Source organism: Daucus carota, chromosome 3 (genome assembly GCF_001625215.2).
Source record: "Daucus carota subsp. sativus chromosome 3, DH1 v3.0, whole genome shotgun sequence".
In the NCBI taxonomy this organism is placed as follows: domain Eukaryota; kingdom Viridiplantae; phylum Streptophyta; class Magnoliopsida; order Apiales; family Apiaceae; genus Daucus; species Daucus carota.
Genome location: NC_030383.2, coordinates 57,457,740 through 57,472,092, shown reverse-complemented (window position 1 = coordinate 57,472,092; position 14,353 = coordinate 57,457,740). Strand labels below are relative to the sequence as shown.

The window sequence follows — 14,353 nt, the reverse complement described above, 5'->3', positions numbered from 1 at the left end:
CTCAAAAACCGACCGAGGCGGTCGGTTTTTAGTATGCAAACGACGTCGTTCTTGGTGCCGCAGAGCATTCTCAGACTTAGCCAAATAAATCGTAAATAAAACTAATAAGAACAAAAACCGACCACCACTACTTCGGAAATTAATATTTTTACAATACTACTTACATTTCGGGATTCAAGTTTTGGATAAACCCGAACAAATCCGAACCCGAACCGAAACCTGCGGATTTGGATTTGGATTTGATATGTTAAACCCGATTGGATTTGGATTTGGATTTGAATTTTAAAAATAATCTGGATTTGGATATCTCAAATATCCGAACCGATCCGACCCGTTGCCATCCCTATGATCAGTGTTGTAACATACGTCAAATCGGACTTAGCCGGTGAAGGCAATACAGCGATTAATCGGATTAATCTCCGACTTTTAGAACACGGATTGTGATAAGTATTCTTCCTGGTTTTTTTATTTAACGTTTTGAGTTTTGGCACACATCTTTGATCGAATAATAAAAATTATTATTTTTTGTGAATAAAAATTTTAATTATACATTTTTATTCAAAAAAAATTAAAAAATAATATTTTTAACTGCATAGTCAAAACACTTAAAAGTGTGTACCCAAAATAAAACAAAACAGAGGGAGTATATATACTATCGCTTTTAGATTCATTTTTATACAACTTTTCATTCGTACTATCCTATACTTTTTTTTTTGTCAAAATTTAGAGCAGATTTCATTAATACGAAAGAGACTCAATCGGGACAAAGCCCCAATTGATCATGCAACCAGGTTGAAAAACAAATAAACGAGTTAAATAATTAGCCGTTTTGTTTCCGGATTGCTTAACTAACTGAATATAAATATTCTGAAAATTAAAAATGAAGATGATGGTTTCTTGTGCAATCCAACCTGCATCTCCTCCGAAATCAGTAGCTTCACAATTGACCCTCACAGTAATTTCATGGATAGTACAATGTTCAGCGGACTCGGTTGGCCACATATTATGAACAAATATATTTTGTGAGATGTGAGCACATGCGATTTTCACTACCGTTCCAAACGCACCTCAGCTATCTATCTACCGGATACCAGCTATAGACCTGCCGAAAGTGTTGTTGATGCGAGTTCTCTGGATCTCCCAAGTCACCGTAAAATTCATTTTCAACACAAACACGTCGCATAAAGCGAGACACATCGCACAAAGCGAGACACTCAAACACACAAATAATGACTCAGACCGAAGACAACGAAGAACCCAAATGTGTTTTCCGAATTTTGTGGAACAAAACTCGATTTTATTGAAGAAAACATTCAAAGAGGATTATTGATTGGAAATTGAAAGAAAAGAAGAGGTGTTGTGTGAATGGAGAATGGGCGGCTAGAGAATTGAGATGGGATGAAAGGAGGTAGATAGGGATGGATAGAGGAGGTGGAGAAGGAGATGGAGGCGGCTAGAATTAGATGAAGATGAAGCGGCCGACTCTCATATATTCGAAAATAATAATTTTTTTTAACACCAAATTTTGTTACACCTATTATATTTTTATTACATTATCTCTATTCTATAATAGTATAAACAATATTATACTCACTACTTTTCTTCACTATCTCATATTTATTATTAAAAATAAATGTATTTCATCATTTTATCCAATTTTTATCTGAACTTACTTCCTTTTTATATATTGGATGGGACAGAGAGTTAAAGATGGACATTCTCATTCACTTTGTAAAACCACTTGTGACGCTGTTGTCTTCGTCTCGGATTCGATAGTAACGAAATTTATAAATAATCCATAGTCAATGCTGCATCCAGAATCCAGATCAAAAACATAACCCACAGCCATTCGAGGGAGAGGGAGGGAAAGGGAGCCTTGAATTATTTAGAGAGGACAAGAGTCTTTAAAGAGAGACGACGGTAGAGAGTATATAGTTGACAAATGAAAAGGGCCTGATTGAGCAGCAGAGATAAACCGATGAATTATGAAACATGCATGGGTCATGTGTGCACTGTCCAGTGTCCGGTGTCCACCGTCAGGCCCGATCCTCAACTTTCAGGGGCCCTAGGCCAAAAATAAATTGAGACCTCTTTAATATTTTTGAAAATATTCAAATCATCAAAATTTTTACTAAAATATATTATAAAAAAATTCCAAACAATTTATAAATAATATTATAATACACAATCCAACAATTCATAAAAAATGAGTTATACGAGTTTTCCGAGATGCAAAATCATTGATGATAACATCAGAGAAGTTCCTTTTCGATTGGTAACATAGCAAGACGATTCAACCGTTCTTGTGACATACTGACATTGAAGATCTCGAGTAAGATTTTATCAAATTTAACTTCGAAAAATTGATGTCACGGTCACTGGAATTGTTAAAAAGAATAGATGAATATTGCAAGAGATTTTATGATTACAACCGCTTGTTTTTCTTCCGAAGTACTCAAATTTAATGGAGACAGAAGCGATGGAGATGAGAGGAGAAGGAAAGACGAGCAGCGAGCTGAAATAAAATTGAGTTGGGTACTTGGGTGTGTAATGTGTTATGGATATGTTGTATTATTTCTTGTGTATCACTTTTAATTTTTCTTATCGACAAGTTCTCTTGCCTTTCAATTTTCTTATTTATTAATTTAATTATTTTGTCAATCAATTTTAATATTTTATATCTTACTAATAATAATATAATTAAATAACTTAAAAATAATAATTATTTTGACAAAAATAATTGTAATATTTTATACCTTAAAAATAATAATATAAATGGAAATAATAATTTTTTTGATAGAAAAAGTATTATAATTAAATAACTTAAAATTTTTGGGCCCCTCCTAGTGTTGGGCCCTAGGCCACCGTCTATGTATTTGTTTGTGCATGCTTAATACATGAAAATGGTCAAAATCATATTAGTGTTTTTTTTGACAAACAATTGGTTTTATTAACAGAAACCACTTATAGGAACATAGCCGATATAGGCTCTCGAACTGTAAACTTTTATATGATTTTCAGCCAAAAAAAAAAAAGAAAAAAACTTCTATTTGATTGTGAAACAAAGAATGAGCTAAATAAATAGTCATTTTGTTTTCAAATCGCTTAACATATAGTATATTCAAATTCTTTAATCTAAAAAGTATTATGATGACATATCGAGCATTCCAACCTACATCACCTATGAAACTAGTAGCATCACAATTGATCTTCACATAAGCATCATCTGTAACCCAACGTTCACAACTACTCCCTCCGTCCCACAATACATGTCCTTTTGACTTTTTGCACGTAATTTGATGTGCAAATAAAACATACTTCTATACATTATTTTTCAAATTTTCTTTTTCTGAATAAAAGTATAACATCTATATTTTTATTCAGAAAAAGAAAATTTGAAAAATAATATATAGACATATGTTTTATTTGCACCTCAAATTACGTGAAAAAAGTCAAAGGGACATGTATTGTGGGACAGAGGGAGTATCAATTATATCAACTGATTTTGGATGAACAAATGCTCACAAAATATGAACAAACTTTGTTGCGGAAGTTGAGCTCTTGCGATATCCACCACCGTCCGAGAATCGATGCGAGTCTTATAGATCATCCAAAATATCATATGAATCCTTTTTGGAGAAACTTCTGACCATACAAAAACACACGCAAAACTCAAAATATAACATATTAACATCCCAAAAATATGGGCACGACAAACAACTTTGATAGCAGGCTGTACTCAACAAGATCTAACAGATCTTGGTTTCATTGAAAAACTAAAATACAAAAGAGCGGATGTGAGAGCGAAGATGGCTTAAGAGGTGAAGGGATGAAGATTTAGATCGAAGATAAAAAAGTGGCGGCTAGAACACGGAATCGACTCTCAAAATAAACAAAGGAGACATAGAGAAAAATCTAGACTAAAAAAATTTCAACTTGAGAATTTGTATCAACTTAAATCAAATTAGTGTTATTGGAATCTTATATCTTTATTTTCAAAATAAATTTTATTCCTATTTATATGTCTAATTTACATTTTTTAAATAAATTTATTACTAGTTTTTCAAATTTATCTTCATAACTTTATCCCAAGACATGACTTGTTTAAAACTTGGTTAAAATCATCATTTTATCAAGATATTAACTAGAAATATTCAAAGAAAAAAATTAACATGCAAACAATTATTCTCTAATATATGTGATTTTTTTAAAATAGACATGTAAAATATGAAGGGTGGAATATTAATTAAGCTTCAATTTTTCATATACATTATAAAAGAAAAGTTAAGCTTTAATTTTTCATATACACCATAAAAGAAAAGGAACATTCGAGCAGCAAAGGCCAAAGGGTCACCTCTGAGGTACAAATGCAATAAGTCTACATGTGTAGACAAAAGCGAAGTTAAAAACAGTGAAAATATCACACATTACGTTATACAGTATTAAGTATTTGAAAAGAAAACTAAGGCATATACATCCACCATTTAATAATAGTGCTGACATTAATCAACTAAGTATAATTAATATTAAATCTATGTGTGTATTTTTAATTAAAACGTACATATATTTTAAATTTAGAAGAGTACCGAAAACTAATAGCTTAATCAGTACTTCTCACACTTATTTTAGCATCATTCGGCAACTATAATAGTTGCTCTAACTTGTCTTTCACGGAATAGACGATACATCACCTAAAATGTGCTCATTTCTCACTTCTTAATAATTGAAGTTTTACTTTTATATTCTGTAACTAACATTCTTTTAATTTTTTTCTTGATTCTTAGCATCTCAAAAATATCTCTTCATCATATATAAAAGAGAGAGAGATGATTGTATATCTTAAAATATCTTTCATATATATATAATCCGGTCATCTTTCAAAGTGTCGCAATCGAGACTCGCATCATAAATAAAAGGAGTTATATTCAATATGAGCAAATTAACAATGGCTAATTCCTTTTTTAGCTGCGGAGAAGTTCATCCACCTAGTTCGCCAATCGCCAACTCCTGGTTTGTCAGAAAAATTGAGCTCCTACATACCATGTTTAATTGGTTTTTCTTTACACTGTCCTTAGGTAATTTATTTTAGGTTCAAAACAATATTTCATGCAACTGTATTTATTTGAACGAGTATTGACTTAATTACGGAAGCCAACTTACTATTAAAAAGTAGAATATATATAGTAGTTCGATAACATTATAGAGTACCCTCTCCAAGTTGTCGTTACACGTATGGGAATAATTATGAATATTTGTATTAATTTACTGATGGCTTTTTAGTTTATTTATATTCGTCTCGCCTTTTTTTATATATATTTAGGCTTTGAATATTCTCACATACAAGATGGCGGGATAAGCATGTTTAACTATAAAATATATTTAAAATTTTATTTTAGAGAAAGTGTTCTATGATCCTATTGATTGATGTAACATATTAGAGCAGCCTTAAACCTTGATATTTGTACGAGAGGCTGAGTGACTCTTTACTTATTTTTTGTAACTAAAATCATTTATTTTGATGAAAAATATTTATTTATTTTTAAATAAATGATATTACTCGTTCAGTAAAAGCTTGATTAAAATGAGTCAGACATCTCCATTATATTAAATTATATTTGTACAATAGTGAAATAAAATACACTTTCGGTAAACAACCTCACAGTGATTCAAAGAGATATATCTTTATCAAGGCAATATTCAACTATGTACAATATATAAATATAATATATTGAGATTTACACAATCTGCATGATACACATTAAGCTAGCTGGATAGATGGTGCCACAACAGAAGTCTTGGAGTCACCGGAAAGTATAGTACGGCAAAGAGGGCAAGAGCTGTGTAGAGAGAGCCACTGTGCTATGCAATTTTCATGGTAAACATGACCACACCTCACTCTTCTGCCGCCTTCTCCGCTGGCCGGAGTACATGAATCTAAAGCTTCCATGCAGATCGTGCAAACTCTGGGTAATGATAAATCTGTTGGCATCATCATGATCAATATATCACTCACTTTGTCCTGTACTTTTGATTCTGTTGTCTTCGTCTCGGACTCGACAATAACAAAATCATTGTCGGAATTATCCATGGTCAGTGCTGCATCCAGATCAAAAACATAATTCCTTGACATTTCCCCTTGATTTCTCCTCTCCCAGAATTGAGAGAGAGATGGAGAGGGAGGAGGAGAAAGAATGATAGAAAGAACATAGTTTGACAATGAAAATGACCTACTTAAATAGTGGAAAAATTAGTCAATGAAACAGGTATGTGTCAATTAATATTTGTTTGTGCATGGTTGTCTATATAGTATTTGTGCCGTATAGGTTATATTATAGTATTAAAAGAGATGTTGATATGTGGCAAACAAAAAAGAGAGATGTTAATAAGATCAAAATACTTTAATTCATTTGGACTCTAAACTAAAAATCGGGTATATGTTTTGTAAATAAAAAAAAAAAAAAAAGAAGAGGGGGTGTATATTGTATTATTTTTATATGATATGATTTTTAATTAATTTGTTAAGCGATCTGAAAACAAAACGGCTATTTGTTTAGCTCGTTTTTAATTTGTTTCATGATGAGATTGTAGTTGACAGTTCGGGAATTTGTCCCGGCTGGATTCCGATGAGTGATTTCTGTTAATAAAATCGTCATTTGTTAATTAAAAAAAACAAAAGTTTGTTACATTACTCCAATAAATAAACTATTGAAAAAATAATATTATTATTATATTCTTAATAACTCCTATATTTTTTATAATATTAAATTATTCAAATAAAAATTTAATATTTAATAATCTGTAAATCATAAATAATTATTTTAAATATATCAAAGATGCTTATTATCAATCTGATTGGCGGGGCGAAATTTATAGATAGTCAAATTGCTAGTCTTTAAATAGCCTTTATATTTAGAAAATAAGAATAAATTAGAGACATGTCCTGCATGCCCATTGTGGCCTGTGTTCAATAGCTGTTGTAATTATTAAATAGTTAATTTTATATTTATAAAAGTCATAAAAAATCATTTCCCAACTATATGATTGATATATATTAAAATGGACAGTACTTTCATATATGAAATATATTATATTTTATGAATTTGAGTTGTTTTGCTATGCATATCAAAGTCTCTGTGTTCATTTATATATAAAACTTGTTGATGATATATTAGATATTGGAATGTTGCTGTCAACTGGTTTTCTGGTGTACGAGAAGCAAAGGAAAAGCTTTTGTTCACCATTTCCTCATAACTTTGATTTATACTAAAAATCAAATTTATAATTGTAAATACTGAGATTAACTGATTTACTATTTTTATTATGAAAATTTAAATAAAACGCAAGGTTAAAACTATCCACTGCATTTACGTTAACATGTAAGAGCATGTTCAGTATTTGCAGACTCTTGGTGGCCACAAAAGTCAAGGAAAATATATACTCTATGTCATTTTCCTATAGAATTGTTCAAGACATCAGCTAATGTCTGGAATTCCGCTTAGGAGAAAAATCAGTGTCCAGGATCATTTGACATGTGTTTGCTGTGTTGAAATATAACATGGTATTTAGCTTAAATTTTCGGTATTTTAAAATTTTAAATGAACCGCATCAGTAGATAGTATTAGTTTTAAATAGATGGATTCTTAGCATTTGATAATTATCGTTATAAATTGTGATGCCCAAGGCTAATGTAATGTTGGAAAAAGTAGAAAATAAAATATTAATATTTTTAATAATTTGTTAATATTGACTGACTAGTTAGCAGCCTCTTACACTTCAAGGGAAAATAAGGACTACATGTTAATAAAAAAGATAAAATCCTTAACCATTTGACGGGTGCCCAAAAATCGAGCCAGGCTCTCCTAATATTTTACTCATTGCAGGTGCACATTTTTGTTAGGCCGCTCAACATTCAATGGCTCACATTAATATGATATTGGTTGTCCTGGATTATGATTATGTTCGCACCGTTATTAACTTCATGTTTGTTCGGAATTGTGATTATGTTCGTACGGCTATTAACTCTAAATTAGTATAATATTATTTGTTCTCAACCGTGAAATGTCCGCACGATTTAATTTTAGACTCCTCTGAAAAAATCTTATATTAATGAAATTGTTGAGCTAGATAAATTTTCTTTATCTTTATGACGTGAGATTTAAATTGCTTTCTCAGCATGTGCAATTTGAGTGAATTTTTTTTTCCCTTATATCCGTTGTAATGACAGTATAAATAAAAGTAAGATATGAACAATATAGAGAAAGAGAGAAGGAATGATTGTCCAAATAACAGTGTCTTGCACTGGAAATGGAGAGGACCAAAGTACTAATCATTAGCCTCCACTACTCCAAGGCACTGGAAATGGAGAGGACCAAAGTACTAATCATTAGCCTCCACTACTCCTAGTGACTCATTACTCTCTCCACTGTAATAAGTTGCATGGAATTACAGAGGAGTAGAATCAATAAATGCAGCTTCAAGAACATTGACTTCCTTCATTACGTTGTGCAGGCCGGCTTTGTCATCAGTTTGAGACTTATCATTGACCATTTGAGAATCAAAATCAAATCTACAATTCCCCGAGTATACATAAAGAGCAGTTCTCTAAACCAACTGTATGATCTGATTCTGCATTTTTGCTGCATGCTCTGCTGCTCCTCCCCACTGCTTAATTTTTTTGGGCTATTGAAGCCCATAGTGCAAACCGAATTAAGATTTTTCTATGAATATAAACCATGGATCTTTAATGAATTATTGTAATAAAGTGATTTACCCAGTTGTTCCGGTTGGTCTTTTATGTCGTCCGAAACAAAACGAAGTGTTTGTAGCAAAATCTTTCCCTTTGTTGTAATTTTTTACGTTAGTGAAAGTCTGTTTTGTCAGAAACTGAATGTGGGCTTGGTCAGACAGGTCTTATGTCCAACGTAGGCCTGATTTTGCTTCCGTCAGATTTATATGGGCCGCCTTTCAGAAAACGTAATGTGAAATTTGATTACTTTGATAACTAAGAGCAAGTCCAATAGGTTACCTATATGATGTCCTAAACTCACATCTATGTATTCTTAATTCCTGAACACAAACAAAATGGTAAAAGACTGTTTATACCCTCCAACAAAATTACCACTCAGTTCAAAGATGGGGATGTTTCTGTCTTTTAAACGCAACGCTGGATGATCCAAACTCGGCCGGGTCGTGCCCGACTTGAATAGAGTTCAATTTCAAGTGAATCCGGATTAACCCATGGATATACGGGTCCTCTCACAAAAATAGTACGGCACAATCAGGTTCCGGTTTGTTTCACAATTTCAGCCGTGTGATGAGCTTCCACTGAGAATTCAAATTCGGTAGTTAATTATGATCTCTTTTACCTGCACAGTCTCGACAAGGTCGTATTGTTCGAGTATCTTTGTATGATGGACAAGTATGGTTTGAAGCGGCCTCCTCTATCTCCACTGTCACCGTCGTCTATACAACGAGGTGAATCTCTTTGATCACAGAGCATTTTACGTACTCATTTGGGTTTTTGTGAGCGATCGTTGTCTTCACTTTCTGTGTTCATGCAGGACAAAGGAGGCGTATTCCTGCTAATGAGTCTAGCGATGGGTATGGAAGCCGGGTTTGCAAAGAGAATCAACACCCAAATCTAACTGCACAAAAAAGTACTCCTGGAGGTACCCCGTTTACTCTGAGTAATTCAATTTTGTTAAGACAATCCCTAAGTCCGGAAATGCGTTGTCAAATATAAACTTAACTGCTTATACATCTTATGCGCCAGACAGCGTTCTCACGGTGGAAAATGAGTACAACTTTGTCAGAGAAGGTTGCCTTTCTCATGGTAAAGTTATGCATGTCAGAGGTCTTAATTATTCATAGTTAAAGTTTCCGAAAAGCCATGTGGAAATAGTGTTAGTCATATTATATTTGTTCTTATTTCTAACTTGATTTTTGTTATTCCGTATTTACATCATATACGCAGAATCAAGAAATGGAAAGAATAGCAGTCACAGCAAACCATGTGCGAGCCTGAGTGGTCAGTGCTCTACCTTTGTGCATATATTTCGAAATATATTTGGCAAGTACTTTTTATTTGCCGCCGTGATCATGTATATTCATACTACTTTGGTTTTATAAATTTGCAAATTTTATGAAGAAACTAACAGAATTCATTCCCAGAAGCACTTAGTTGATGAGTTTAAGTGCTGGAAATCACAATATCTGAGCAAACTTAATTTCACACAAGCCTCACTACTAAAACATAGCACCCGAAATTCATCACTATATTTTAAACGACAAACAATCCAGTGGCAAAGAAAGAGTAATGCCATTCTCACCAAGTACATAGTTTTTTGGAGTTTTAGTATGCATGCTCCATCCTTTTCTCCTCAAAAAAGTATTGAGGAAAAGCATTAGGAACCACTCTGGCAAAAAAACTACTTCCAGATATATAATTAGCAATCTTAAAGTGCTGCAATGTCTCATGAGGATCAAGTGGTCTTGGTTCTACATCTTTAACATGTCTGCAGAAACAACAAGTGCATCTGCTATCCTGTAAAATAAAAATAGAAGCAAATTGATCATCACTGAGAATTAGCACTGAGAATTAGCGATAAAAATTCACAGGCTAATAGTGGAACCTCTTTCGGTAATATTAACATCAAGCCTAGGCTTTTTTAATTGTGAACTCTTTTTCCACCTAGCATATTTCCTTCTTGACTAATCGATGGTTATTCCACGCATAGGTACTACTCAGGATTTTTGCACTCCTTTGCAAAGGAGGTTGCGTGATGTTGATTTATCTGGTACTATATTTAGATTTCCAGACAAACAGTCTCCCATGACACGACAACTCTTTGAAAATAAAAATAGTAATCAAAATGTGGTTTTGCAGCTGTAACCCATCGAACACCTCTGGCCAGGCTTATCGAGATGCAGTCAAGTAAGCAAACCAGGACTGGCCGTTTTCAACTCCCCGCTTCTAACATCTTGCCACGCTCAGTGCATGATCCAAAGGCAAGTGCACAGCACCTCCGCAACCACGTTCATCAGAGTAAGTACAATTCAGACTGTACGATTCAGTGAAGACACACGACTTGGATAATTGATACAAAATTTATGGACCTCTTTGTACTTCAGGTATTCGCAATGATGCTTCAAGGACAATAAGCCTAATTCATAATCACAGCATTGACAGTACTTCAAAAAGGAAAGCGCATAATGGCGTTGATTCGAGGTCTCAAAGTGGTAAGGATGACGATGTAACAGTGATTGTTCCCGAGCCAGGACAGCTAGGTGTGAAAACTCCAGGTTTCTTAGAAAATCTTCTCATTATGTTTATGTATTCCACCCTATAATTGGACAGCCCATCACTGAGACAGTCTAATATATACCTTAAATATGTGCAGAATGGTTTCAAAGTGACTCACAACGTGGAGTCAGGAATCTGATGGAGTCCTTCAACTCAGCATGTACAACCGAAGCCGGAACATCAGCCACACCAGGAGCTCCACCTATGACTGGCAACAATTCATCACAAACAGAAGAAGGTTCCCCACATTTCTACAAATTAAACAATCAGATAAAATTCTAGATGTCAATTATTTACTCTGTGATTTTTAAGTCCTGAATTTTCTGCAGGCGGAACATCAGCAAGATTGGATGAAAACTTCGATGGTAATTAAGTTATCATATTATGTATTACAGTAGAATACTATGCATTGTTATTATTTTAGTATTTGTTGACACTGTTAGCTCTTTGTTGCAATACAGGAGCCGAAGGTGATGAAGCGGTCCAGGATGAAGGTAAGATACAATAAAATACAAATGATGTTATAATAAAATACTGTGATGAATCCCTAATGTTTATAAATTTCCTTTATAAACATTTTTAATTCAATCTATAACATTTTTAATTCAAGTTCACGGTCTTGAACTCCTGATTTTGCTCATAACTCGGGCCAAATGCCATTACAACCTACCCAGATATCAGGTGAAAACTCAGATTTTTAAGATTAGTGCTTTGTATTTGGAGCTTTTAGTGATTAGTACCTTAACAATTATCCGAGTTTCTGTTCTAATTTTATTATGGGATTTTACCTCTCATTCTTGGCAGCTCAAAGTGAACAAAATGTGCACAACGTTCACTTTTGTATCTGGGTAAACAATTCCTCACTTTAATCACTTTTTCTCACTTTAATAATAAATCGCAGACGCGCAGTGTGTAAACATTTGATCTAAAAGCGCTGCATGTCATTACCTTTTTCTTAATCATCAGGTTAATAAAGACTTTTATACTAATACTATTACGGTGATGCATCAACCGAGATTGTAGGTTCCAATATTACACGATATACTTGGTCTCGATCTACTAATGGAACAGATGGCCTCAATCTTTCAACTAAGGCACCACATATTTGTGTTTTCAGATGCTTAATCATATTCAACAACTACTGTCTTGCGGATCCATTATGAGAAATTGAGTCCAATGACTAATTTCAATATATTTTCCTACACAGGCACAACCATTCTTGGTGGAAGCCAGGGAAATTTCTTTTCTGCAGCAAAGCAAGTTTATGGCTCTTTTCTTTTCTGTGTAGACCATTGTCTCCTTTAATTCAAGCAAATAGTTAGTGAGATAGAGTTTTTTCGCTTCATTACTAAAAAGATTTAGATACCATTAGAATAACACAACTATGGTGTTTACGTTTCGTAAAATTGTGGAATCAAAGAGTTAGCGAAAGGGACACGTAACAAAATACAGTTAATATGAGATTATTGGATATGATCATTTTTTTATTTTTTTATTTTTTTTAACGTAGGAACCCGCAGCCGCTACTCTTCGGGTGCGCACTGGGTAAACCCACGAGATTATTGGATATAAACAGATAAGTTAACACTTATAAAAATATGAAAACAACATAAATTATCCGTGTGCGAAGCACGGGCAAGATATGCTAGTTTAGGTAATGTGTCAAAAAAATGCACTCCAATACTATCCTAGTGTTATCCTAAATCACTAGCACAACCTTAATTCTCCTAGCTATTACCTATTTATAAGTAACCCCTAGCCATTACTTATTTAATATTTATGAATAAAATAATCATCTCTCTCCTTCTTTCTTTGTCTATTCTCTCTTTTTCCCTTTCTCTCTCTCAATATATTATTAAAATAATCTTAGGATAACAAATATAGGGATTACTATTGGAGTTGGCACTAAAAATAGATTGCTTAAATCACTAAGACATACTAGCACTCATTATTTTATATTATTTATAAGTAATAGGATAGTTAACTTATTGAACTTGCTCTCAGCTGGATAAAATATCTACTTATCTACTTATATATATAGTAGCCCAACAGGTTCGTGTCAAGCCTCCCTCCTGAGCAAATAAATTACCTAGCTCCGAACCCGAGCCTAACTCCGAACCTAACTCTTTCTCATACATATAAAAAAAATGTTATTAATGGGATTCGAACCCAAGCCCTCTTCATTACAAGTACACCTCTCAAACCACTTGAGCTACACAGACAATTAATTTTTTTGTTCAAAAACATTAAACTCATACATTAAAACTGTTGTATTTATATTTTTTTCAATATCTTATTTATTTGAGATAAGTTATTATTTCAGGTAAGTCTCATATGTTTTTTACGTGATAGATTAATATCCATAAATTAATTACTTACGTAATGAATTTAAATTTGAAAAAAATTTTGAACAATTGGGCTCGAGCCATGTTTCAGACTTCAAATAATGGATATAATTCATATTTGAATAAAATTGGACGAATTCAAATCTAACTTAATACTTTAAACGAGTAATGATACAATATTAGAAAATTCTAAGCCATGAATGTGAGAAATAAGCACAAAAACTAAGATTTCGGTGAGCATCTTTGAAAGGAAAAATTGATGGACTTTCAACATGGATTATGTCATATTTTTCTTTTAATTATAAAAAGTGACTTATAAAAAAATTATAATATTTTGAAGAACATAAAATAAGATAACTGAGAGAATATTTTTATTTGGATTACTTTTTTATTTTAAACTTATGATGAATCCAGAATTCGACGTGTAACCAAATCTTTTCAATTTTTTTTTTATAGATATAAGAATAGTGACAAATACATCAAATTTGGTGTTAGAAAATACGTCTAAATGATGTGATTTTGGTGATATATGAATTTGAAATATTATAACTTGTAATACAAAGGTGAATTTAGGGAATTTCTATATTGTTAATCAAAAGTCAACCAAATAATAATAAAACGCGTTTACGAGACCTACTAAAAAGAGTTGAGTTATAAATTTTAATTGCTTAAAATAAAATAACACAGAGAAATAAGTTTTATATAT

General features: G+C 32.7%; 1 protein-coding gene across 4 annotated transcripts; it reads left to right on the top strand.

The window, feature by feature from the left end:
• Window positions 1-9,239: 9,239 nt before the first annotated feature.
• LOC108213016 (uncharacterized) lies at window positions 9,240-12,773 on the top strand. Of its 4 annotated transcripts, XM_064089639.1 has the most exons (13): window positions 9,243-9,474; window positions 9,561-9,668; window positions 9,773-9,832; window positions 9,974-10,027; window positions 10,737-10,796; window positions 10,886-11,044; window positions 11,131-11,301; window positions 11,400-11,540; window positions 11,632-11,667; window positions 11,764-11,796; window positions 11,913-11,983; window positions 12,107-12,150; window positions 12,510-12,773. In XM_064089639.1, exons 1-13 carry the CDS (start codon window positions 9,408-9,410, stop codon window positions 12,622-12,624), a joined length of 1,119 nt encoding a protein of 372 aa, XP_063945709.1. In that variant the 5' UTR covers window positions 9,243-9,407; the 3' UTR covers window positions 12,625-12,773. The 4 variants fall into 4 exon arrangements, with proteins under 4 accessions (XP_063945708.1, XP_063945707.1, XP_063945709.1 ...); XM_064089637.1 differs by having other exon boundaries at window positions 9,241-9,474; window positions 11,913-12,150; XM_064089638.1 differs by lacking the exon at window positions 9,773-9,832 and having other exon boundaries at window positions 9,240-9,474; window positions 11,913-12,150.
• The last annotated feature ends 1,580 nt before the right edge of the window (window positions 12,774-14,353 follow it).

Excerpts from the sequence above, each read along its gene's own strand:
- LOC108213016 (XM_064089637.1), top strand. The coding sequence starts at position 9,408 with ATGATGGACAAGTATGGTTTGAAGCGGCCTCCTCTATCTCCACTGTCA. Across the intron at positions 10,028-10,736 it reads ACCATGTGCGAGCCTGAGTG|GTACTACTCAGGATTTTTGC; the intron begins GTCAGTGCTCTA and ends TTCCACGCATAG. Across the intron at positions 11,797-11,912 it reads TGAAGCGGTCCAGGATGAAG|TTCACGGTCTTGAACTCCTG; the intron begins GTAAGATACAAT and ends TTTTAATTCAAG.